Raw genomic sequence first — 26,620 nt, 5'->3', positions numbered from 1 at the left:
CGTCTACTAACACCACTACTACTACTACTAATTACTACTACTACTACCACCACCACCGAGCAAGTGGCCGCATGGTTTGGGTCACGTAGCCATCAGCTTGCATTCAGGAAATAATGGGATCGAACCCCGATGTCGGCAGCCATGAGGATGAATTTCCGTGGTTTCCAATTTCCACACCAAGCTTATGCTGGGGCTGTACCTTAATTAAGGCCACGGTCACTTCCTCCTCACTCCTAGCCCTTTCCCATCATATCGTAGCCTTAAGACCTATCTGTGTCGGTACAACGTAAAGCAAGTTGTAAACAAAATAGCAGTTATCGCTTTTCCACGTGATCACCACTGATATTTCGGAAAACGGTATAGAACAAATGAATGTAAATAAGTTCCAAAACATTTTCTGTAATGAGAAATTTTCCTTTAAAACCAAAACCACTCGTATGATAGATACATCGAGTTATATGTTTTAGGCCGCCCTCTGAAGACTCAACTCCTGATATTTATTTTTCACTCCAATGGAAAATGTTTAGGCCAAAATATTTTTAAATAAGTTCCAAAAGTAATTTTTGTCATGGGAAATGTTTCTGTAACATTAACCGTAAGATGGTCTGGCTCCATGGCTAAATGGTTAGCGTGCTGGCCTTTGGGCAAAGGGGTCCCGGGTTCGATTCCCGGCAGGGTCGGGAATTTTAACCATCATTGGTTAATTTCCCTGGCACAGGGGCTGGGTGTATGTGTTGTTTCCATCATCATTTCATCCTCATCACGACGCGCAGGTAGCCTACGGGAGTCAAATCAAAAGACCTGCACCTGGCGAGCCGAACCCGTCCTGGGATCTCCCGGCATTAAAAGCCATACGCTATTTCATTTTTTTTTCAACCGTAAGATAGATGCATATAAGGAGGCTCCCTCCGAATCCTCCCTCTAGTGTATGCGCCGGGTAAGTAAAATAAAACTGGTTTGGAAAATATTAATAAGGCTGACGTGGAACTGGCTGACCCTTGTTAATGAACGGGAAAACTGCCCATCACAGGAACTGCTGGAAACCGTGATTTCGACGCACCAATCAGTTGCTGCGAGTCATTACGTGTGAGAGAGTGGGAGGAGCAGACCTGTTTAGTGACCATCTCAATGCAACACAAAATGGTGTTCATGATAAAAGAGCGCATGCACATTGTCGAGTGTTATGCGAAGCACGATTCGTGGGAAACCTGTGCGGAAATATTTGCGCAAGAGTTTAAGACTGGAAGTGTTTTGGCGAAAGCTCCAGTGAAGTCTGATATGCAGAACGGCGTGAAACGAGCTCTGTAGCGAATAAGAAATCATAACTATCTCATCGCTCTTTATCTGCGCGAGTGGGAATTGAGAGGTCGTCGTGTCGAAATATTTTTTTTTTTTTTTTTTTTTTTGCTAGTTGCTTTAGGTCGCACCGACACAGATAGGTCTTATGGCGACGATGGGATAGGAAAGGCCTAGGAGTTGGAAGGAAGCGGCCGTGGCCTGAATTAAGGTACAGCCCCAGCATTTGCCTGGTGTGAAAATGGGAAACCACGGAAAACCATCTTCAGGGCTGCCGATAGTAGGATTCGAACCTACTATCTCCCGGATGCAAGATAATATTATTTAAACCATATCAGCATTCTTTATGCACTGTGTAACACTCCCGTGTTTTTTTTTTTTTTTTTCGAAATGTTCGAAACAAACACTTGCAATATTTGTTGAATACGAATCACGTCTTTTGCAAGTATGGACCCACCTCTTATTTAGGTCAGTGTCTTTAGGAGCTGCCTTCCTTGGATGTGGTAGCCGTTTCTCAGGCTCCCTCTCCGGAATCGAACCCTGATTCCCCGTTACCCGTTACAACCATGGTAGGCGCAGAACCTAGCATCGACAGTTGATAACGCAGACATTTGAAAGATGCGTCGCCGGTACGAGGACCGTGCGATCAGCCCAAAGTTATTCAGAGTCACCAAGGCAAACGGACCGGACGAGCCGACCGATTGATTTTGATCTAATAAAAGCGTCCCTTCCACTTCTGGTCGGGACTCTGTTTGCATGTATTAGCTCTAGAATTACCACAGTTATCCAAGTAAAGTGGTACGATCTAAGGAACCATAACTGATTTAATGAGCCATTCGCGGTTTCACCTTAATTTGGCTTGCACTGAGACATGCATGGCTTAATCTTTGAGACAAGCATATGACTACTGGCAGGATCAACCAGGGAGCTGGCTGGCTCGAGAACCGAAACCGAGCGTCGTAGCCCGCCGCCGACGAGTGCGGCCTGCGGGACACAGACTTGCTTTGCTCCGTTGGCCGACCGAGTGGCCGCCAACTAAATTTCATAGGCCGCCGAGCACGGGCTCTCACCCGGTCGGGCGTGCCTTCACTAGGGACCGGGTCCCTCCACCATCCATCGTCACATCTCCACTTCGACCGCTGCCGAGGTCGGCAGGATTCGTTCCTTTGCATGTCTGCTAAGATTTGTGCAGCCTACGATGGCGCACCAAACCATATTGAAAACTGTACACTATCACTGCTTTAACGGTGTATCACAGAAAATTAACACACGGATTTTTATGCCGCAGATACGCTATTCTCGCGTACACAGCGATTCTTATTCGAACTACCTCTACCTGGTTCAGCGTGTTGGTCCCGGGTGACGTCACAGCTTCATTTTGCTACTGCGCATCTCTGCCGTGACACCTGCCTCCTACTCTACATACCTCCCATCGGGGAGGGAGTCTGTGAGTCCGCCACGGCTGCGAACTGGTTTGGAAGGACACTGCGTGAGAGCCTGGCTAAATGGCTAAATGGCTAGCGTTCTGGCCTGCCGTCCAGAGGTCCCAGTTTCGATTCCCGGCTGGGTCGCTAGAGCGCCATCCTCACAGACATGCAGGTTTTCTAGAAAAAGATCTGCACTAAGCCTCACCGAAGGCCGTACGCCATTATTATTACTGCGTGTAAGAAGCTGTGTGGCGAACAGAAGTTCGACACACTGTTGTTCATGTGTGTGATAGCGTGCGTTACGATCGTGATTAAAAACTATGTCGAGTGGGAAACTTAAACGGGAATGAACTTGTGATTACCTGTACATGGCAGTTCAATAAATTAGTGGACAGTAAAACACGCCACCTGTCTGTGCAGTAGTTTTAGTTTTAAAGACTCCGATAACCCGTGACAATATTCTTAAGTTTACAATACTCCACCGATATTCATTTTCAGAGCATATATTTAAGATTATCAATTTAAATAAGGGCTTTTAATAATAAAAAGTAATAATAATCGTATGACCCCCAATTCAGTTTAGACCTTCCGTTTTATTCTAATAGGTAAACCGGTTTTCTGTTTGGCGATCTGTGGCTGACTTTTAATTAATTTTGTTTGAGGCGTGTCTGTAAAGAGCTACACCACCACGGAACGAGGACAAGATTTTACTTAGCCATTTAGGACGCTCGTGTCAAATACCAGCTAATGGAATAGATACATTCAGTAATCGATAGTCACATCCAAATAATTAGTATTCCACTTTTAACTATAGGCAAGTGGTTTGTGAATTCAAGCTTGTTTTATGTCCGGAACATCGGATCTCACTAGACGACGGTTTTCAAGCTCGAAAATGTTCTTTTATCATCATTATATGTGACGAATTTAACAACGAATATAAAATCATCGCAAATGATACTTCCTTTTAAAACAGGGGTGATATTCTGGCACAATGAACTAACACAACTTCGGTCGCATGATGCAGTTCAGAACAAAAATAGCCACTTTAAAAGATTTTCTCTTAATTCATTGTTATAGAAACCAAATCTTCTCTCACTATTAAGCAGAATTTTAAATCCTATATCCGCTTTCAGCGTCCTTACTCCAACCAAAAAGCATATCTACAGTCCATTACTGAGAAGTCTACGACTGTAGGGTGCAGAGTCACCAGTCTTCCTCCTGCACCTTCCCATTCCAGCACGTTCATGTAGACGATGCCGATAGAAATTGATTGAAAATTTTACACCGACAACGCTTGGTATGTTGTGTGGGATGGAAAACTGATCATTTTTCTATACGGGACCATGTCAGGAAATGCGTTGTTGGGCACTGTGGAGCGTCGAAATTCGACCACGCTTCAGATATGGAGATGGGAGCGCTTTATATATATATATATTTTACAAACCTGCACCAACAAGAGAAGAGCATCGCATCTTGCATTATTTTACAAAAGGGGTTCAAATTTTCGACCTTCAACTTCATCATAGGACGTGTATCGGTGGTGTAAAGATTAACGAACATGTTAAAAGACATGTGGTTGAGTATTCCAGTGACTGCGTGGATTCGTGCAATAAAATCCTGCTTTGATGATACAGGAGTCTCGTATACCATAACCTTTACAGTGCCCTGAACAATAACGCCCTTGACCATGCTCACCAATCTCTGCACCGCCAATGTAGGCTCTGTTCAAGTTGGAGGTCGGCTTTTCGAAACCATTTCGTAATTTTATCCCTGATGTAATGTTCTTGTTGTTGGTGGATGTTTCTTGGCAATGTGTGGAATGCATGTCCTTCACCATACCAAAAGCGTTGTCAAACATGATGCCCCAAAGTGCCCAAACAATGTATTTGAAAAATGGTCAATATGCCATCCGTAGCAACACACTAAGCGTTGTCAGCCCCGTATAACCGATAACCAAGTAGCATATAATGTATTCCTAGCAAGTGTTACATGATGCCATAGTTTTAGGCGTCACAGAAGCTGGCAGTGAGCCGCTGATCACATTGTTTACGCTGACTATCTTCAACAATGAACAGTAGGTACTTCTAAGAGGGAAACTCTAGTGTTTGGCGAGTAGACATACTCTTCCCGACTAAAGTTATTGGTAGTTCAGCGGCTGGGAGTTGAGAACGAATGATCTTGAAGACACTTTTACACCTACAGGAAATGTAAAAACTGCCTGTTCCCACTATCTTGGTCTTGGACTTTCCTAATCTCTTCTTACAGAACTATGCTAACCATATGCTAGCTAGCAGCATTCGAGCGGTGTTACCGTTTACCAAATTTCGAAACCACTCGTTTCTATTGCCTTCCGCTCACCCGTTGCCTAACAACCGTTTGAGAAGAAGAGTGGAACGCGTGTCTCTTCTCACCAAATACGTTATAGCAACTTACTTTAAAAAGCACAGGGTAGACCGCATCGTCCAAACGGTCGTAGGTGCTTGTGCGTGACAATGTCTATACGCGGTGGGAGAAAATGAGACACTGTGTGAGTTTGACAGCATCAATTTATTTGTTAATGGCATTTAACGGGAGTGCAGCGGTGGTGTGGAAACGATTGAGTTATCAGGTGATGGTACGAGAAGTAGAATATGACGCACAGACTCTCGGGGGTGATGTGTCTGGCGAATGCGAGATCCACGCAAGTGCTTTTCAAAGTCGTCAGGACTAGCTTACTCTGGGTTGAAGGTGTCTTTGACGAATGTCAAGAATTCGTGTTTAGTGATGATATTGACATGAAATCTCCGCAAAGCATAGGGAGGGTGTCGGAGTCCACGATGGCATATGACGTCACGCACTTGCAGTTGTGTGTGTATAAATATTTTATGACTTTTTGTGCGTTTGTTATTTACGTTTCTTGGCTATTGCATTTTTAATAGTTTTATTTACCACAATTTTACACTGTTTATTTATTGTGAACTAACTTTTCTGGCATGTCGCCTATCAGCACGGATGGTGAATTACACAACGCGAGCATTTCCATACCGTTGTGAACTAAATTGTTTGACTGGTCACCTAGAGACACAAATGGCTAATTACACCGTACTAGTCGGAACGTTTGCTTATGGAAGTCTAAAACCATGTAACTTCTACAGTAATTGTCCTAAGTAAATCGTAATGGTACCATTGTGTCAGGCATAAGAATCTCTATTTAATGATAGACACGTCATGAGTCGGGATTTATAGTGAGAATTCTATAGAAAGCAACTTAATACATTCTCGCATTTTCTACCAAATTCAACTTCGAATCTAAAAGTCACAGGTCAGACTATGTAGTACTATCATGTCGGGCTCAGAGACAACTTTCTATCGATACCTGGCATGGGCGCCGAAATTGATATTTCATTGTTCAGATGGCCGATTTGGCTTCTAACCTGTAAGTAAAATGTACATTTTTATTAGGAAAGCACTATGCATCTTTATTGGTTATTGTGTTAGTTATTCTGTTCGTTTACGTAAAAACTGATACCAGAATTCCTCCGATCAGATGAGCTGTGCACTCGCTACAGCTGTTCGAAGCGTAGTTGACCATTCGAAATCAGAGGTTCGCAGTACAGCTTTCCCCCCGGTCCGATGACGTAAACGTGATAAGATTACCTCTGAAACATGTAGTCCTAGGACGGACCTATGTAGACCTATTATTATTATTATTATTATTATTATTATTATTATTATTATTATTATTATTATTATTATTATTATTCATCGTGTAAGAAGTACAAGGAAGTAACATTTCTCTTGCATAATGCGGAACCTATTAGTAGGGTTGACATCTGTATTTTTCGAGATAGTTTTGGTAAATGCTTTCTAAGAAGACTGCCATTGCATCATTGTTCGAAGCTTGGATTTCCAGTTTCATCGCACCTGTTCAGATCTCGTCGTTTATACAAAACTACGCATATTCATGGGTGCTTTTCTTATTTCCAGGATATAAAGCACTCAGCAAGTACATTAAATTTTCAGTCGATGTCACAGATGTAAAAAAACACAAAGTCACCTCCATACAGGCCATGAAGGCCCTTGGAGGAGTGGAAGGTAAAGGCTTCCACCATTGTTAACCGCGGCACGTGATGGGGTAGAGTGGTTAGCTCTACGCCCGGCCGCCTTTGCCCCCAGGAATTAACCTGGTACTCATTTTTGGCGTAGGCGGAGTGAACCCCAGGGCCATATGCACCTCCGGAAGTGGAAATCTCGTTTCTTAAATTTTACGACTTCCTGACAGGGATTCGAACCCACGTCCTTCCGGGCGAACCGAGCACGCCTTTACCGCCTCGGCCAGGCAGCCTCTTCACAGATGCATGATTTTAATTTTAATTAAATGTATAAATCATATCATACCACGGATGTGAGACAAGTAATTAAATTATTTGTTTGTATCTCGTTCCTCCTGAAGCCTTTTGTTAAATTAACATTTTAGTTTAATTACATCCTGTCATCACCAGGCCTGTATTTTATTTAAAATAAGTCAACATAGGTAACTACACTCATGTTCATAAAAAACATAACACTTTGAAAGACTAGAGATAGGAAATTCATATTCACAGGCCATGTTCATCAGTATGCTCTGCAGAAACGATAAGCATTTCAGTTACCTAGGTTCAGCATGTGTCCTGTTGCCTAGTAGGCAACATGGTCACAGATAACTTGTTCCATTTATGAGGGCATCGACGTGTATAAAGCGCGAATGGCGTCCTGGTGTATAGCCATCCATACAGCATTCACCTGGTTCCACAGCTCATCTTTGATGGTTGGCATTGGGTCACAGCACCGCATCTGTCCTTTCACCATTTCCCACACATTTTTTATTAGTGACAAATCCGGTGATCGGGTGGGCCAGGGGAACAGTCTGACATTCTGTGACAATAAGAAGGCACTTGTTCGTGTAGCAACATGTAGTTGCGCATTGTCCTGCTGAAATATGGCGTCTGGGGTGTCGTGCAGAAAGGGTATGGCTACGGGCCACAGGATGTCATTCACGTAGGTCAAACTAGTCACAGTGCTCTGGACACGCACCAACTGTGATTTGAGGTTGTACCATAAGGCCTTGAGTTGGCACAGTACGTGTTGTGTGAATGCAATCAATGTGATGCTTCTCACCCTGTCTGCGGTGAACCAAAATGCGGCCATTATTTCCAAACAAACAGAACATGGATTCGTCAGAAAACACTATCTGCTTCCATTCCTGCCCCCAGTGACGTCGTTACATACTCCATTGCGGTCTAGCATATTTATGCACATTAGTCAAAGGTAGGCGGAGAAGTGGACGACGCGTCGGTAACCCAGAAGTAATAAGCGGCGACGGACTGTCACTCCTGATGTTGTATGACGTGTAACACTGTTCCACTGTTGCTCCAGAGTCGAGGAGAACGCAGATCTGTCCTGCAATGCCATTCGGATGAGGTGTCGATCTTCTCGGGGGGTTGTCTGGGTGGTGCGACCAGACTCATCTCTTCATCACCTACGGCTTTCTGTGAAGCATTCTGCATACACCCGTTGCACTGCCGACACACTTCGTCCCACACGAGCAGCAATTTCCCGGATAGATGCATTGCGTTCCCTCATGCCAATAATGCGCCCTCTTTCAAACTCACTCATTAGACAGTACGGTTCTCGCATACGTCAGCGAGGCATCCTGCACGTCTGCTCAAGTCACACTGATCCAGTACCTTCGGTTTATAGCGACAACGAGATCCGCAGGCACATTTTACCAGTCGGTGGTCAAGTGCCGAGATATCGATATGGACCTTGAACCTGAGGGCCGACATGGTTCAAATGCTAATCATTTCTTCAGAACATGTTGTTTTTTTGCTAGTGGCTTTACGTCGCACCGACACAGATAGGTCTTACGGCGACGATGGGATAAGAAAAGGCCAAGGTGTTGGAAGGAAGCGGCCGTGGCTTTAATTAAGGTACAGCCCCAGGATTTGCCTGGTGTGAAATTGGGAAACCACGGAAAACCACGGAAAACCACTTTCAGGGCTGCCGAAATGGGATTCGAACCCAATATCTCCCGGATGCAAGCTCATAGCCTTGCGCTCCTAACCGCACTGCCAACTCACCCGGTCGTTCAGAACATACTAATGCACATGTCCTGTGAATGTGAACATCCTATCTATAGTCTTTCAAGGTGTTCTGGTTATTAGGAACATGAGTGTATTTTAGGATAACGAATCTCACTTAGACAAGTTCATGATCATATCGATGTAACTATTGCAAAATCTTAGAAGCTCCTTCGTGATGGATGCTTAGGTAGAGATAATTTTAACGTCATTGAGACTAATGTATTACTGACCATCCGTTGTACCCCTTATTTACGGGTTACAATTTTATATAATTTCTGAAGAAGTTCCTTCATAATGCTTTTAAAACGAATTTCGTTGGCTGCCTCTACATGATAAAAAACAACAAATATGAATATTATCAATTTTTCTTCAAAGAATACATGTCCCAATTACTTTAGGCCCTATAAGTACGAGGACCGAGCTCGATAGCTTCAGTCGGTTAATTGCGATCAGCATCCAGTATTTGGGAGATAGTGGGTTCGAGCCCCACTGTCGGCAACCCTGAAGATGTTTTTCCGTGTTCTCCAATTTTCATACCAGAACACGACCGCTTCCTTCCGACTCCTAGCTCTTTCCTATCCCATCGTCTCCATAAGACCTATCTGTGTCGGTGCGACGTAAAGCACTTGTACAAAAAATACATACGAGAGCCAGGACCGACGGTGACTTGATCAGCGGCCGCTACCTCTTATCAGATACACAGAGCTGAAATATATTTGCAGTATGATCAGCAGTTCATTTACGTTCCCCCATTGGCTTGAAAAATGCGATTATATATCAGAGAAATGACCGTGTGGTCACGTGTGAGGTCAGTATAACAATATAGCCGCACCGTTTACTATCATTAGGTTATCATCACATTATATTACACATTTTATCCAACATATAAATGTATCATCTAACTCGTGAAAAGCCCTCTGTGGATCAGTGATAGAGTTTAGGTTTGCAGGTCCCAAGATCGCAAGTTCAAACCCAGCAGAGTTTGTGGGATGTAGTCCATTTCACATTCTATATCGTACTACGTCGGCATGTAAAATATATATCTTGAGACACTTGATGTTTACCCGAAGGAGGTGCGCTGCATGTACTTTTCCAAACGTGTGGCGATTTTAAATTCCTGACACTACCTGCAATCAAACCCGTCCATCCGAGGATGGAAGCTAATTGCGCTAGCCTTCACAATCAATCATCAATAGCAGATACTCGAAAACGAGTAGATTGGTCTTCCAATCAGAATTCCTCTTCATCTGTGAGACAGTAGGTGACTGAACAGCCAAATACGGGAAGCACAGAATTTTCCGCAGAGATGTCAGATAGTCCTAGATGTAGCAGCCATTGTTGTCCTTTTTCGAGCCTTCACAATAAGGAGGTGGACACCGAAACCTACATTCGGCATTTTTAAGGAGTTATATCCAACTGCATCGCGGCCCATAAGCCCAAGAACCTTCTGTTATCATTGAGATGCCGGCCGTGAAAATCTAAGTTGTCATATATAACGTAACGCAAATGTGTGTATAGGTTTAATGAGAGTTACCTAAAATAATATCCGCAGATATCATTCATATCATGTTTCTAAATACTGTTTGCGGAACTTGATAACCAATAATTTCCCAGAGCTAAACTAATTTTAATTACTTTAATATTATATAACAGTCAAAATATCAAATTAATGTTCTGATTTCCCTTGTTGAAACGAATAGCAATTATTTTGCATGTTCAGGCAATTGAAGTGATAGCATTGTAGCAGAAAGGTAATATCATGTTACGACACTGACACGCGCAGTGTAGCGATTCTCAATTATATTGGTTTCACATCTAGTTTCTTATCTCTTTGACTCATATTCTCATGTAGAGTAATAAGGGACTCCTGCCAATTCTATATAGCCAGTTCTAAAACAGAATACACAGAGAATGGTTTTTAAAGGTTACAATAGAATACAATAGAATGGCCTAACTTAATGAAGGCTATTTAAGCATATACGGTACGTTTCTTCACAATGTATGATTTTTCTTTTATAATAATCTTGCATAATTTTTCTGGCACACTTTTTTTAATATAAATATTTCATATTTCGGACGTGTTTATTCGCGTTATTCAGTAGAGGATGACGATAATTATAGCTGATAACATGGAACAAATACACTGCTGTTTGGAGAAAGTGAAACACCAAAACCGAGAGTTGTGAACACAGTGTAATTTATTCCACAGATTAGGGACGTGACAAGACACAAATGATTACAATTACAGACCTGTACATGCACGGTGACTGTGGAACTTCAATACGGCGTAGCGCCACCACGCGCTGCACGACGTCATGGCATGGAATCAAAGAGCGCCTGAATATGCTGCTGGGGAATACTCTGCCACGCGGTTTGTAGGCGCGTACACAAACCATCAACAGTAGCTGCAGGAGGACCTGAACGAGCAAGTTGCCGACCGACCATAGGCCTCTCCCAGACATGATCGATAGGTAACATGTCAGGCGAACACGCAGGCCAATGAAGCAGTTATACCCGTCGTTCTTTGAAGAAGGCTTGAATATTCCTCACCACATGCGACCGGGCATGGTATTGCTGGAATATGGCGTGTGGAACGGCCTGCAAGAGGGGTAGTACCTCGGGCTGTAAAATCTCCCCGACGTATCGGTAGCGGTTCAGATTGCCCTCAAGACGTAGGAGGCGAGATCGCATGCTATAGGCAATGGCATCCCAAACTATCACAACTGACGTTTGTCCGCTATGCCGCTCAACGATACAGTCTACACGATTGCGTTTACCACAGCGGCGTCTAACGCTGGTAGCTGGTCAATGGAAGCCGACGCAATGGCATGGCATTCATGCCACCAGTCCAGCCCTCAGAAGACGGCGCGTCAAACCGTCGATTCAGACATGTCCACATCCGTTGCAGTGCTCCAACGTCGAGCCAACAGTGTGCACGAAGCTGTTCTGTCCGTTACGGCCAAGCGGAGAATATGGCGGTCATCTCACGCTGTGGTCACATTGTGTCGTCCAGTAAGTACCCTATTGGTGCTGTGTACGGCCCTCTTCTCTCCACCGCCGGGCTCAGTGGTTCAGGCGGTTAAGGCGCTGGCCTTCTGACCCCAACTTGACAGGTTCGATCCTGGCTCAGTCCGGTGGTATCTGAAGGTGCTCAAATAAGTCAGCCTCGTGTCGGTAGATTTACCGGCACGTAAAAGAACTCCTGCGGGACTACATTCCGGCACTTCGGCATCTCCGAAAACCGTAAAAGAGTAGTTAGTGGAACGTAAAGCAAATAACATTATTATTATTACTTCTCTCCACTGGTTCCACATACGCCCCACTGTTGAAGCAGCGTGCCTTGTACGATTCGCAATGTCACGGAACGACAGACTCACCTCCCGGAGCCCGATCATTCTGCCCCGTTCAAAGGCACTCACATGCTGATATTCCGCCCTGTGATGAAGGCGGAGACATAGTGGCACTTGGGTACACGTTTCCACTTCGTATGACGGCTCCGCAACGACTGAGCGTTACGTAACACTGCCCTGGCCGGTCACACACAGGAGGGCACTGCTGGGCCTACGTGCACGCCATGTCTCCGCAATTTATATCACTTATTATGGTTCTGCTCTTCCACTCGTCCTCTGATTTGGGCGTGTTTAAGACCAATGCTTCTGAGTCACTAACTTTCTCCAAACAGCAGTCTATACTGAGTATTCCCTGGGAAAAAGTACACTTTATTTAACAAAAAGTATATTTAAGGGAATCAAGCGATAAAATACGATATAAACGTTTAGTATATTCCAGCAGTGTGTGATGACTTACCGTCATCTTCAGCCAACACCTCCTCCGGATTTTTCTTTGTACTTTTTGTCTTGTATCCTGCCAACATTTCCATGCTCCCAATTGCCCTATCAGTAGCGCTAACACGTTCCTTGTCCATAGCTATCAGTAACCGCATCGTGTTAAATTGAGCATTTAGCACCATCCTTTTGAACACTTCACATCTTGTTCCAAGGGCTATGAATGGTTGCGAAATGTAACATTTTGTATATTTGGACCCACTATCATTATTTTTGTCTAAATTTAGCCATCGTTGTCGCAAGGCCTATCTGTGTCGGTGCGACGTAAAGAAAAATTGTTTTTAAAAAGATAATGGTAGCGGGTCCAAATACACAAAATGTTACGTTTCGTAACCGTCCATAGCCCTTGGAAAAAGGCTGAAACTTCGGGAGAGTTCGCACTTACCAACTGTGCGGCTCGCAGTAGAGCCACCCTCTCAGAACTCTGCGGTACCTGTAATGTTAGTCTTTGATAGAAAGTGTGTCGACCTCGTTGTTGTGCGTTTTTGTCAGGAATACTGAGACTAGTTTTATGTGTTCATAAAAATATTGTGTGCAACCTCGAGAAAAGTATTGCGAGGGTTTGTTACTGTGCATTCGAGTGTGTTTTCCTCGTGATGATCTTGCGTGTTTACTGCACCCGTAATACTCAAAGGGTTCAAACTACTTTTACGGTTTTCGGAGAGGCCGAGGTTGCGGAATGTTGGCCCGCAAGAGCTTTTTGATATGCTAGTAAATCTAGCAACACGAACCTATTTGAGGACCTATTTGAGGACCTATTTGAGCACCTTCAAACACCACTGAGCCGGGATCGATCTCGTTAAGTTAACCTCAGAAGCCCAGAGCTCTACCACCCGAGCTACTCAGCCTGGCGTGTGCTTTACAGCGAAACCGGCTCATATTATGTTAAACATATTACCACGTTATGCATTCTCCACCATATGAGATTGAAACAACCTCAGAATGATACAAACCGACGGCATTACAGGGTGTATTGAAACTCAACGGCCAAATTTGAAGAATGGATTCCTCATGTGCAGAGAAGAAAGAAAGGGTACGACAACATAGGTACGGAAGCACATAACTGCAGAGGAGTTATTCCACCTTTACTTTGCCACCACTATTTCCTGATTTGGATCCCCTGAACGTTTACCTTTCCGGACACGTAAAATCTGTCCTGTATACGAATGCTGTTGATAATGCTCTCCGAATGTATATTATTAAAGTAGCCTGTCCAACAATACGCATTACACCTGGGATTTTTGATCATGTTCGGCACTCAATGCGAAGACGAAAGGTTTTTTGCTAGTTGCTTTTACGTCGCACCGACACAGATAGGTCGCGACGATGGCACAGGAAAGGGCTAGGAGTGGTAAGGAAGCGGCTGTGGCCTTAATTAAGGTAAAGCCCCAGCATTTTCCTGGTGTGAAAATGGGAATCCACGGAAAACCATTTTCAGAGCTGCCGACAGTTGGGGTCGAACCAAGAAGAAATGGAGCCCGTATTCAGGCAGGAGAAGGTTACTTTAGACGTCTCATCTGATGCGTGACGGGAGTATTCCAGCTGGCGTTACACACGTATTCAGTGTAACAGTGAGTGTCGAATGTGTCGGATTGTACTGTCCGTACTGAAAGATCGGATAACTCTGTAATTATGCATTTTGGATATCGATTTTCATGCCCTTTTTATATCGATATAGCCAACGGCCGTAGCCGTGTTAAAACACCGGCTCCCGTGAGATCTCCGAAGTTAAGCAACATTGGGTGTGGTCAGGAGTTGGATGGGTTGCAACGCGCTGTTGGTGGGGGGTAAGGGAATGGAGGAGCGGAAAGGAACTAGCCACCCTACCGCACATAAACTCCGGCTCAGGAACACCTCTGCGGAGGTTCGGACGTGCCTTCGGGCAGAACAACCCTTACCTTACCTTTATATTGATATCTAGATGAGTAATTCGTTCTTGAAGTTTCGCCGTTGTGTTTTGATAACCTCCTGTATATCAAACGGGGTGTCCCAAGACGAAGGGTCAATATTCAGGGATATGATAGGAACGACCATTTGAAGCAAAAAAAAAAAAATCATATGGACATGTGCTCTATTCCGAATGGTTTCCGAGATATAAATTTAAAGTACATTTGTTTTTAGGCTAGTGGCGTTCACGTACGTCTCTTACCCGCCCTACCTCTTTGATGTTTTGAAATGGGTACAATGTTCGCCATACACGTGTTCGTGGAACACCCATACGTGCATTAAATCGCCGTGTGCTGGTAGTAGCACTACGCTACAACAATATGTTGCTTTTCTGCATTGGTTGTTGAACTACACTTTAGAAGCAAAATGGAAACTTTAGAAGAATACATGTTTTACGCAATGTGCTGAAAACTTTGGTAAGCACGATCAACAATTCGACGTTTCGGAAAGCGCCGATGGTACTCCTCTATAGCAACAGGAGCAATACCATACATACACCGCATCTGCATAATCTTCATATGTGTAGATGTGTGGCATTCTAGCCAGCACGTGTACAAACACAATTAGGTGATGCTTCTCTCTGATACGCTCTCAGTCCCTCGCACTACTTCACTCACAATACAAAATGGACAACTACGGGTTCAACGGGCTAGTTGTCCGGCTCCATGGCTAAATGGTTAGCGTGCTGGCCTTTGGTCAGAGGGATCCGGGGTTCGATTCCCGGCAGGGTCTGGAATTTTAACCATAATTGGTTAATTCCCCCGGGACGGGGACTAGGTGTGTGTATCGTGTATATCCTCATCATGACGCGCAGGTCGCCTATGGATATCAAATTAAAAGACCTGCACCTGGCGAGCCGAAGTCCTCGGACACAACCCGGCACTAAAAACCATACGCTATTTCATTTCATTCCAACGGGGTTTAATGGCAGAAAGACATCCAGAGCAAAGAGGCAGAAAGCAACGGGGTAGGTTGGGCTAGAATAAAACGTCGAAGAAGTTGGGTGGGTAAGACACATACGTGCGCGCCACTGGCCTAAAAACCAGTGTACATTAAATGTGTCCTATCTCGAAAACCATTCCGAATAGAGCATATGTCGATATGGAGGCTTTTTTGCTTCAAATGATCGCCCCTGTCATATCGCTGAATGTTGACCATTTCTCCTGGGACACCCTGTATATATGTTTTGTATACACATGTCACTTTCGATTTCTCAAACATATATCGGCATCTGTTGATAAACGTAACCATGATAGGATAATATGGTTGTTTGATCCATATTGACTAGTCTGAAATGTATTACAGAACTATTTAAAATAGTTATATTTGAATCCACCTTGTCAATACACTTATTAATGAAAGAAAACTATATAAGTATGGTTATGGTTAAATATATAGTTTTATTTCATTAATAAGTGTATTGACAAGGCGGATTCCAATATAACGTTTACCGAGCGAGTTGGCCGTGCGCGTAGAGGCGCGCGGCTATGAGCTTGCATCCGGGAGATAGTAGGTTCGAATTCCACTATCGGCAGCCCTGAAAATGGTTTTCCGTGGTTTTCCATTTTCACACCAGGCAAATGCTGGGGCTGTACCTTAATTAAGGCCACGGCCGCTTCCTTCCAACTCCTAGGCCTTTCCTATCCCATCGTCGCCATAAGACCTATCTGTGTCGGTGCGACGTAAAGCCCATAGCAAAAATATAACGTTTAAATAATTCTGTTATATATTTTATCGGCATCTTCAGTATTTATGTTACAGTTCAGCCCCGCGGTGTTGGGGTCAACGCGTCCGCCTGTCACCCGGCGGCCCGCGGTTCGATTACCGGCCGGGTCAGGGGTTTTTAATTGTAAGTGATTAACATCCCTGGCCTGGGGACTGGTGTTTGTGTCGTCCTTAGTGTTCCTTTCCTCACATTCAACACTTTACACTTCCACCATTTCAAAATACACGCAGGTTCACAACATATAGTGCAAAGTAGGGGCAAAAGACCTTCTTAGGTCGACACCCCGAATAAATAGCTTTTGAATATATATATATGTTACAAGTTCCCCCCACCCCAGCTTCCGATCACTGCATCGGGAACAACAGTCAGTTGCGAAACGTAATAACTTACGCATAGGCCTACTGCCCTAGAACCATTATTATACTAACCTGAAAATTCTGTCGAGATTATCGTGGATTACTCCGTAACACTTCCTTATTAGATTAGGAGTAATTCAGCATATTTTACTGTAACTTTCATTCGTACACATATTGATCTGGATCTAGGGGAACCACCTCATATGTGACGTTCCGAAAAGAATGGGAAAAACTTTGATAGGTGATCCACCTGGTAGGCAGCACAGTAGTTAGTCAAATCAATGTGACTATTACGTCTAAAACAAATGTGTTGAATCACGCCCATAGATGAATAGACGTGGGTAATTTGTGAGAAAAATGCTTGTCTGTTAGCGGAAGTAATTGAATGTAGATATTTTACAATATAGTAGCCCGTGGAGTAATGAGATTGCTGCTAATCAATGAAAGCTCGTGCCGACCAAGGAAATAGAGTTTGGCCACAAAAGGCCAAGGCTAATTGCAGCGAAGGGAATTCATTACGACATAAACTCAATCAGCGGGAGCTGATCACTGCATGCAATCACATTTATCATGCCTCAACCGCAAAAAAGGGATTCCTCCAAAGCCAGGGCTATTAAGAGTACACGTGTAGCCGAAATCTGACCATCGCGTCCGGTAATTACAAGAGTAGAGAAAGGAAATAATAATAATAATAATAATAATAATAATAATAATAATAATAATAATAATAATAATAATATGTGGCTACTGCTCTCCTAGTGCAGTCCTTGTAAGATAGGTTCTCCATGAAGGTGGCGGGCATCTATTGTTTACGAGAAATTGCATGTTAGTGTGATGGAGGAAAGTGTTGTATGTGATGTGAGAGTTGTAATAATGTTGGAGACGACGAAATACCAAGTCCCCGAGCCGATGGAATTAACCGTTTCCCTGCCGGGAATAGGACCTAGGGTCTTGAGGACCTAAGAACAAGATGCTCACAATTCAGCCGTGGAGCAGGAAATATAGAAGAAAAGAAGGTGGTGGAATGGACAGAAGAGAAACTCCAACCCGTTTTGTGTTGGCCTAAATCATATTTTGCTGCTGCATTGCATCGAAAACAATCAGGATGCTGTGTGTACATATTTACTTATTCTCTCACCTGCAGTGTGTTTGTGGATTATGTAAGTGACTGCGTCACTAGCTTCCGAAATGAAATGGCGTATGGCTTTTAGTGCCGGAAGTATCCGAGGACAAGTTCGGCTCGCCAGATGCAGGTCTTTTGATTTGACTCCCGCAGGCGACCTGCGCGTCGTGATGAGGATGAAATGATGATGAAGACGACACATAAACCCAGCCCCCGTGCCAGCGAAATTAACCAATTATGGTTTAAATTCTCTAACCTGCCGGGAATCAAACCCGAGGCTCCTGTGACCAATGGCCAGCAAGCTAACCATTTAGACACGGAGCAGCTTCCGAAATGAAAAGTCATTTCCCAGTGTGGTGAGTGATCGTGTATATAGTAAACTCGTGTCCTCATATCAAGGTGGTGCAGCTCGTCTTATTTTTACAATTTGCTTTACGTCGCATCGACACAGATAGATCTTATGGCGATGATGGGATTAGGAAATGCCGTGGCTTTAATTAAGGTACAGCCCCAAAATGTGCCTGGAGTTCGAACCCACTATTCCCAGGAAGCAAGCTCACAGCTACGCGCCCCTAACCGCACGGCCAACTCGCCCGGTACAGCTCTTTTCAGGCACATCCCTAGTGGTATTTTAACTACTTACCATCCCTCCTGCCATTTTGAAATCTCTGGCACTACCGGGAATTGAACCCAGGCCTTTCAGAACAGCAGCTAATGGTGCTAACGATTACGCTACGGAAGTGGACGCTTTATAGTGTTAAGGGGAAATACCACAACACTCTTTACCTCTGATCACAGAATAAAGGGAAAAAGATTCGATTCTTCGAAGAAGAGGATCATGATGGCCGTGGGTACGGAAGACTCCGTAAACCACAGAAGCCTGAAAACGTCAGAATCGGAAGAGAAGAAGAATTGACGAAGGCAGGTAGGAGAGGAAAGCACGCAGTTGGAAGTAATGCCAGACTCTGCTACGTGACCTGTAGTCAGCAATTCAGGCTCCCCACTACAAGAGGTAAAAAATAATAATTTCGTGTGGCTATTTCTAGCCGAGTGCAGCCCTTGTAGGCAGACCCTCCATTGAGGGTGGGCGGCATCCGCCATATGTAGGTAACTGCGTGTTATTGTGGTGGAGGATAGTGTTATGTGTGGTGTGTGAGTTGCAGGAATGTTGGGAACAGCACAAACACCCAGCCCCCGGGCCATTGTAATTAACCAATGAGGGTTAAAATCCCCGACCCGGCCGGGAATCGAACCCGGAACCGTCTGAACCGAAGGCCAGTACGCTGACCATTCAGCCAACGAGTCGGACTACTACAAGAGGTAAAGAAAGCGAAATGAGAAGCAAATTATGTTATTTGGCTTTTCGTCCAAATAATCAGCTTTACAGTTTTCAAAAACGTCCTTGTTTAGGAGTTCTTTAACCTACCAATAAATCGACTGAAACGAAGCTAACGCATTTGAGCATTTAAATACTACTGGACTGAACAGGGATCAAACAGGTCATCTTGAGGGGCAGAAGGCCAGCAATCTACCGTCTAAACCACGCAGGTCGGCGAAAATAAGGTACGCTAAGCCTCGCAAACACAACACTGATAGCGGCGGAAGAGAGGAAGCGTTATCCATGGGAGCCAAGGAATATATGCTAATCAAAATAGGAAAAAAACATCGACTGAAAGTAATTTCAGAGACATCTCAGGTTCCCGTAGTCAACAATCGACATTTCTAACATGATAATCTCATTGATGTCCAACTCGTTGGCTGACTGGTCAGCGTACTGGCCTTCAGTTCAGAGGGTCCAGGGTTCGATTCCCGACCGGGTCATGGATTTTAACCTTAATTGGTTAATTCCAATGTCACGGGGGCAGGGTGTATGTGTTGTCTTCATCATCATTTCATCCTCATCACGACGCGCAGGTCGCCTACGGGAGTCAAATAGAAAGACCTGCACCTGGCAAACCGAACCCGCCCTGGGATATCCCGGCACTAAAAGCCATACGACATTTCATTTCAACTCATTGATTAACATTCCCCGCAAACTACTCATCCTGTGAGAACTGGACATTATTAGTCATGCAATACTCAAAAATTGCTTGCTTTATAAATAAATTCATGTATGCAAATTGTCATACATTTCAAAACTGACGAATCTTACTATCCATTTCAGTACTTCAGTAGTATAGGAGACAACATTGCACACATATCTGGAGGGTTCAATATATTACGAAATATGTTAGGTCTTTGAGTAGTGGCCACCATCTTGGCCTACAGACTATCGCTGTTGCTCTTCCCAATCTGTCATACACTTGCTTATTAGAAACAGAAATTAGAAATGTTCTTCCCTTAATTCTCACCTCATTTCAAGACGAATGCTGCGAAATTCTGTCCATACCTGGTGACTTTGCCTTGCGGTTAGGGGCGCGCAGCTGTGAGCGTGCATCCGGGATATACTGGGTTTGAGCCCAACTGTCAGCAGCCCTGAAAATGGTGTTCGTGGTTTCTCATTTTCAAACTAGGCAAATGCTGGGTCCGTACCTTAATTAAGGCCACGGCCGCTTCTTTCGCACTCCTAGGCCTTTCCCATCCCCTTGTCACCACAATACTTATCTGTGTCGGTGTGACGTAAAACAAATTGTAAAACAAATTATGTCCATGTAGATCAGCTCACGTCCCCTTCCTTTCCATGTAGTAGGCCTATACTTTTACCGAGTGTGCCAGCAACTTGCAGTTTTCATTTAATGACTTACCACACCAATGCCCTTCCTGATGTCAACGCTGTGCAGGATGTAAGAGAAAGTTATACTGAAAACGTGAGTGGTGTATAAGAAGTATATTCCCTACAATATGGCACGCCTGTCAACGTTCTGTTATTAGCCAGAAGGATGTCACACGCGTGGCACAGGGTGACTGCCAGGGTGTCTGTGACAAACAACGAGTGTTTGTAAACATCAACCAGTTCGTATGCTTGTGATTCACTTTACTACTCTGACCTTTGTCCAGGTGGGTTGTGTTTGTCACAACAGATCGCTTGTCATTGCTTCTGCTGTAACTCATAGCAGACAGAAATAAACCACTAAACTGCGCTGCGCATCCTTATCTACTCTATTACCTACCTTACATAAAAGTTTTGTGTTTTACAACCTACCATCACAGTACCTACATTATATCCGAAAAATAAAAAGATTTTCAAGTATGACTTGCAAATATCATTCTCTGCTATCCCATATGATCGCAGTACAACATTCTTTTTCACCTGTACACGTCCACCTCCGTAGCGTAAAGATCAGTGCTATTAGCTGCCGTTTTCGGAGGTCTGGGCTCGATTTTTTTTTTTTTTTTTTTTTTTTTGCTAGGGGCTTTACGTCGCACCGACACAGATAGGTCTTATGGCGACGATGGGATAGGAAAGGCCTAGGAGTTGGAAGGAAGCGGCCGTGGCCTTAATTAAGGTACAGCCCCAGCATTTGCCTGGTGTGAAAATGGGAAACCACGGAAAACCATCTTCAGGGCTGCCGATAGTGGGATTCGAACCTACTATCTCCCGGATGCAAGCTCACAGCCGCGCGCCTCTACACGCACGGGGGGCTCGATTTTAGGCACTGTTAAAGATTTAAGAATAACAGCAGGGCTCGTATGTAGTTATAATGGTGCATTCAGCTCACTTTTATTTGGGGTGTGCCTGAAAAGAGCTACACCGTCTCGGAACGAGGACATGAGTTTGTCCGGCTCCTTGGTTAAATGATTAGCGTGTTGGCTTTTGGTCCAGCGGGTCCCAGGTTCAATTCGTGGCTGGATCGGAGATTTTAGCCTTCATTGGTTAATTCCTCTGGCTCTAGAACTGTATGTGTGTCGTCTTCAGTAAGAGACTTCATTACAGGCAGGCGCCCATCCTCACAGACGTACAAGTCGTGAATATACGTCAGTTCAAAAAACCTCCTTATGCCTCTTCGGAGGCCACGCGCCATTATACTCTGTATATAAGATACACAGGGCGAAGCACTTAAAACTTACACTCCAAATATTTCTGAAATGGAAGGTGCTATTGATGTGCCGTTTTCACAGAAATGAAGTGTAACGATGGGCTCATAATTGATATTAGGATGTGTATTTATTTTTGAAAGTTTAAAAAAATGGGAAATCTCTCTTCAGGGTTACTGACAGTGGGCCTCGAACCCACTATAATAATAATAATAATAATAATAATAATAATAATAATAATAATAATAATAATAATAATAATAATAATAATAATCGAGCGAGTTGGCCGTGGGATTGAGGTCGCGCAGCTGTGAGCTTGCATTCTGGAGATAGTGTGTTCGAACCCCTAAAGTTGGTGGTCCGTGGTTTTCGATTTTACACCAGGCAGATGCTGGTGCTCTACCTTAATAAGGGCACTTCCTTCCCACTGTACTGTGTCAGATTGCTTGCTTCTCTTTTTATTGTCCAATAAGTGTCTAACAATTGAATTTATATCGTTCACGTTTTTTCATTTACTTCATTGTCCGACTCGTTGTCTGAACGGTAAGCGAACTGGCCTTCGGTTCAGAGGGTCCCGGGTTCGATTCCCGGCCGGGTCGGGATTTTAACCTTAATTGGTTAATTCCAACGGCACGGGGGCTGGGTGTATGTGTTGTAATCATCATTTCATCCTCATCATTACGCGCAGGTCGCCTAAAGGAGTCAAATAGAAAGACCTGCACCTGGCGAGCCGAACCCGTCCTGGGATATCCCGGCACTAAAAATGCCATACGACATTTCATCTACTTCATTTTTTATTCACGTTACGAGAGAATGGTTGACTAGTTGTTCTACCTTTTAGCAATTATTAATTCGTTTCAGGTCAACTTGAACCTAGTTTACATGAACATGTTTTAATATGTTACAGGTCACAGTTACGACTACCTGAACCTGGCCCTCAAGGATGGTGGTGTGACGTTGACCATGAACCTCGGAAACGGGAAGATGGAAATGCAGATGCAGATAAAGCCTAACCGAGTTCGCTTTGACGATAATCAGTGGCACAAAGTAACAGTTCATCGGAAGGTTCAGGAGGTAAGTTCAAATCAATGTGTACTTTAACATATGATCACTCACTTTGGTTCCATTGAACTCACTTAACAGGTGCATCGACAAATAGAACTAGAATATCATTAATAACCGATAAATTAATTAAATAGACCTGGGATTGCAAACAAGGTCATCTCTAATGGTCCTATATCAGATCCAATTTATTCGCACTCGTTACGTTTTTAGGGTACTAGTCATGATACACATTAAAACCGAGACTTTTCTTCTATCCAGTCTTTATTGCGACTCCGGAATTAGTTATGCTCAAATTAATCCTTCGCCTTCATATTTTTTGCACTTTAAATTCGTATCATGCATATAAATTCCCCTAAGTTACCTAACTCATACAGTACAACAGCGCAGGCTGCAAGATGTTGATTGATCCACGTACCTCGAGAGTATTATTTCCAGCAACAACAACGCGGAAGTCTATATCAACAGCAGAACTGGAAAAGCCACCCCATTCTTCCTACGTATGAGCTGCATTTGGCTGTCAACGCCACTTTCCACAACCATGAAGTTCCAGCTTTATACGTCTGTTACTATACTGATGTCTCTATATGCATGTGAGGTCAGCGAAATCACCGCGTAAGCTCACCGTCTTTCATAGCCTCAGACGAATCTTGAAAGGAAGCTACCATGATGGCATTACGAATGAAGAAGTCCTGGGCTAAAGTAGTCTTGGCAGTTTCTACAAATCGTTGCCGAAAGAAGACTACGATTTGCTGCTCATGTTCTGCGGATGGATAATGAGGGGATCCCAAAAACTGCACTCATGTGGGTGCTTACAGAAAGACACGGGGGATGAACAAGAACATGCACTATCTGTTGTGAAATATCTGCGAAGGATCTTTCCCCGATGTGTGCCTATTGGAATAAGGCAGAAAAACCGGTGGCAGAATAGAAGTCACTGAAAAAATCTCGTTGCCCAATTTGCTACTTACCATGGGTAAAACTATTGTAAATCATGGTTAATATAGCTTCCCTATCTATAATTCTTAGATCGATGATCAAACTTCTTGTGAAAATGTTTATAGTATGACTTCACTTCTTCCCTACTGCACGTAACTTTAATTATCAAATGATTATAAAAATATAATTCGCGTCCCATGTAGATACAGCCCCTGTGGGTACCCACAAGGAGCATTATATCTGTAGGTTCAATTGTTTCTGAGAAAAGTATACTAATGGAGAACCTATACAGTACCATTTAACTCGGGTTTTTTTTTTAGCGACTGTACAATTATTATGTACAAAATTCATATTTTACCGTTTTTCAATCCACTCTTCCATACTTTACACAATGTATAGTTTCTCATTATGACATATGCACCGACTTTACCCAATTTTAATAATGGCGTGTGACCTCCAAAGAGGCATGGTGCAGGTTTTTCGAGTTGACGCCTGATAGACGACCCGCGCGACTGTGAGAATGGCACACTACCTATCATGTTTTCTAATGCTAAAGGCGACATACACAGTCCCCGAATTATCTGAATTAACCCAGCCGGGAATCGAACCCGGAATCCCTTGGACCAAGGATCAGCACGCTAACAATTTAGCTATGGTGCCGGACCCTATTAATAAGCATTTTATAATAGCATAGTACTTCAACATTTTTGTCTTGTACGTTGGACACTGTGAACTGACGCCCTCAAATCATATATTATTATTATTATTATTATTATTATTATTATTATTATTATTATTATCTCTCATTAATCGAGGTTTATTCAACGGACTTTGCTCAGATAATGATAGAAGCACGAATCAGAGTTGCCTCCTGAATTTTAATGTGAGTTTATGACAAAGTGTGTAATCATCAAACCATGTTTCACGTGTCTAAAGGTAATAGAGTGGAATAAATTTCCTGATATCACGGCATCTAGAAACTAAGGGAATAATAATTTAATAACTCTATGGTGCTTGTTTCATGCTCGTAACTCTTTGATTAGCGGATTGCACAAAAATTATATTTATACACTGCCATTTCTGTTTATAGACGTGAAAATGCTGTACGTTTTCTTCACACATCTTCAGTAAAAATTGGATTGGCCATGGCTCGTCAAATATTTTGCCAAACATCAAAACACCAGGAACCACTAGAAGTTCTAGGAACAGTTACACCCAATAGCTCCCATAAAAGTTTATATTACCATACATTTCTATACTCACAAGTATTAAACTTTGACAAGCCTCTGAATAATAAAGAATCGCATCCACTTCTAGGTCAAGTATAGAATCTCAGACGTTCTTCATACACATCAGTCAGCAAACGAGTATATTGAAAACGATGTGCTCAGCACCGAAAAAGTTGCAGCAATAAAATACTTTACAAATAGCAGTCATTTCTACAGCTATTACACAAGATTTTGCAGGACATATTATCACTAAAGATGGGAAGTAATTGAGCAAAATTAAAATCGAATTACTTGTAACAAATATGTATTTAGTAGTAATTTTTACTTGTAATCGATAGCTTTTACAAAATATAAGAGTTTTGCTCTATTTTACTTCTTGAATTAAAATTTATAATCATTACATTCCCGTAATCTATATACATCTTATGGAAGCAGAACCTAATGAAGATGATAATGAAGATGAATTGTGTGAATTGTATTAATTCATAAAAATAGGGAAAATATAACTATGTATTTTAAGGTGAAGTTCTGTAATATTATACTTGTACGGGAATTGCATCATTTATTTTGTCGTTATACTTTACCGTCTGTTTTTCACCATAAGGCTCTTTCTTTTTTAGAAAAATATTTTGATATTTTATATTATAGCTGATTAGGTTGGATAAAATTAGAATATAGTTTAGATGTTAATTGTAGTTTTTATAACGTAGTTGCCACTATGATTGAGGCACCAAGTCCTATTGTGTGAAATAAACAAACAAATAAATAAATAACTTTTTCAGTTCTACCACAGTAGAATGAGAGGAATCTGTCACAAGTACCGGTACCTGAAATAATGTCTATTACTGTGCACTTACAAATTGTGAGCTTCTTCAGCGATGGTGGTAGTGGTGATTATTGTTTTAAGGGGAAGTGCAACAAGACCACCATCCTCTATATAACACTAATCATAAGGAAAAAATAGAAGGGATTAGACATTTCGAAAAATCAAGGTATCGGCCCAAGAAATGCAAAGGCCACAAAGTGCCTGAAAATGAAAAATTACCGAGGCCTCGAGTGCTCTAACACCGTCGGGGTCGGAAAAAATAAGAGTTGACAAAGGGAGGTAGGATATAATATGTGAAAGTGAGGAGCCTGGCACAAGTATCTGTAAGCAATGCCAGAACTCAGCTCAAAGCCCCATGGTCGTCAACCCACACTCCCAAGTTAAGAGCCCCTGCGGCCCCTTTAAGTCACCTCTTACGACAAGCAGGGGATAACGTGGGTGTTATTCTGCCGCTCCCACTCACAGGGGGTTCCTCTTCAGCGATTACGCTGGACTGGGTGCATTTATCTCTACACGTGACGACAATGAAAACTAGTAACCTTGACTTTTCAAAGTTACTTGAGCGACCATGTTTTTTTTTAAACTTGGTGACTTGAACTTACACTATGAATTTTGAAGTAATCATTTCGTGTAGCTATTACCAGCCTAGTGCAACCCTTCTTGTGTAGACCCTCCGACGAGAGCGGGTGATGTCTGCCGTGCGTAGTAAAGTGCGTGGTGGTGAGGAGGTGGGCCGTGTTGTGTATGAGCCTCAGGAATGCTGAGGAC

General features: G+C 43.2%; 1 protein-coding gene across 1 annotated transcript in view; it reads left to right on the top strand.

Moving 5' to 3' along the window:
- The window catches only part of LOC136873743 (neurexin 1), a 491,540-nt gene that overhangs the window by 37,970 nt on the left and 426,950 nt on the right, over positions 1-26,620 (top strand). Inside the window, exon 3 of the mRNA XM_068227470.1 lies at positions 22,704-22,870. Coding sequence (XP_068083571.1) covers positions 22,704-22,870 — 167 coding nt within the window. The remainder of the gene's footprint in view (positions 1-22,703; positions 22,871-26,620) is intronic.

Source organism: Anabrus simplex, chromosome 1 (assembly GCF_040414725.1).
Source record: "Anabrus simplex isolate iqAnaSimp1 chromosome 1, ASM4041472v1, whole genome shotgun sequence".
Classification (NCBI taxonomy): domain Eukaryota; kingdom Metazoa; phylum Arthropoda; class Insecta; order Orthoptera; family Tettigoniidae; genus Anabrus; species Anabrus simplex.
This window is presented reverse-complemented; position numbering and strand designations above follow the sequence as displayed.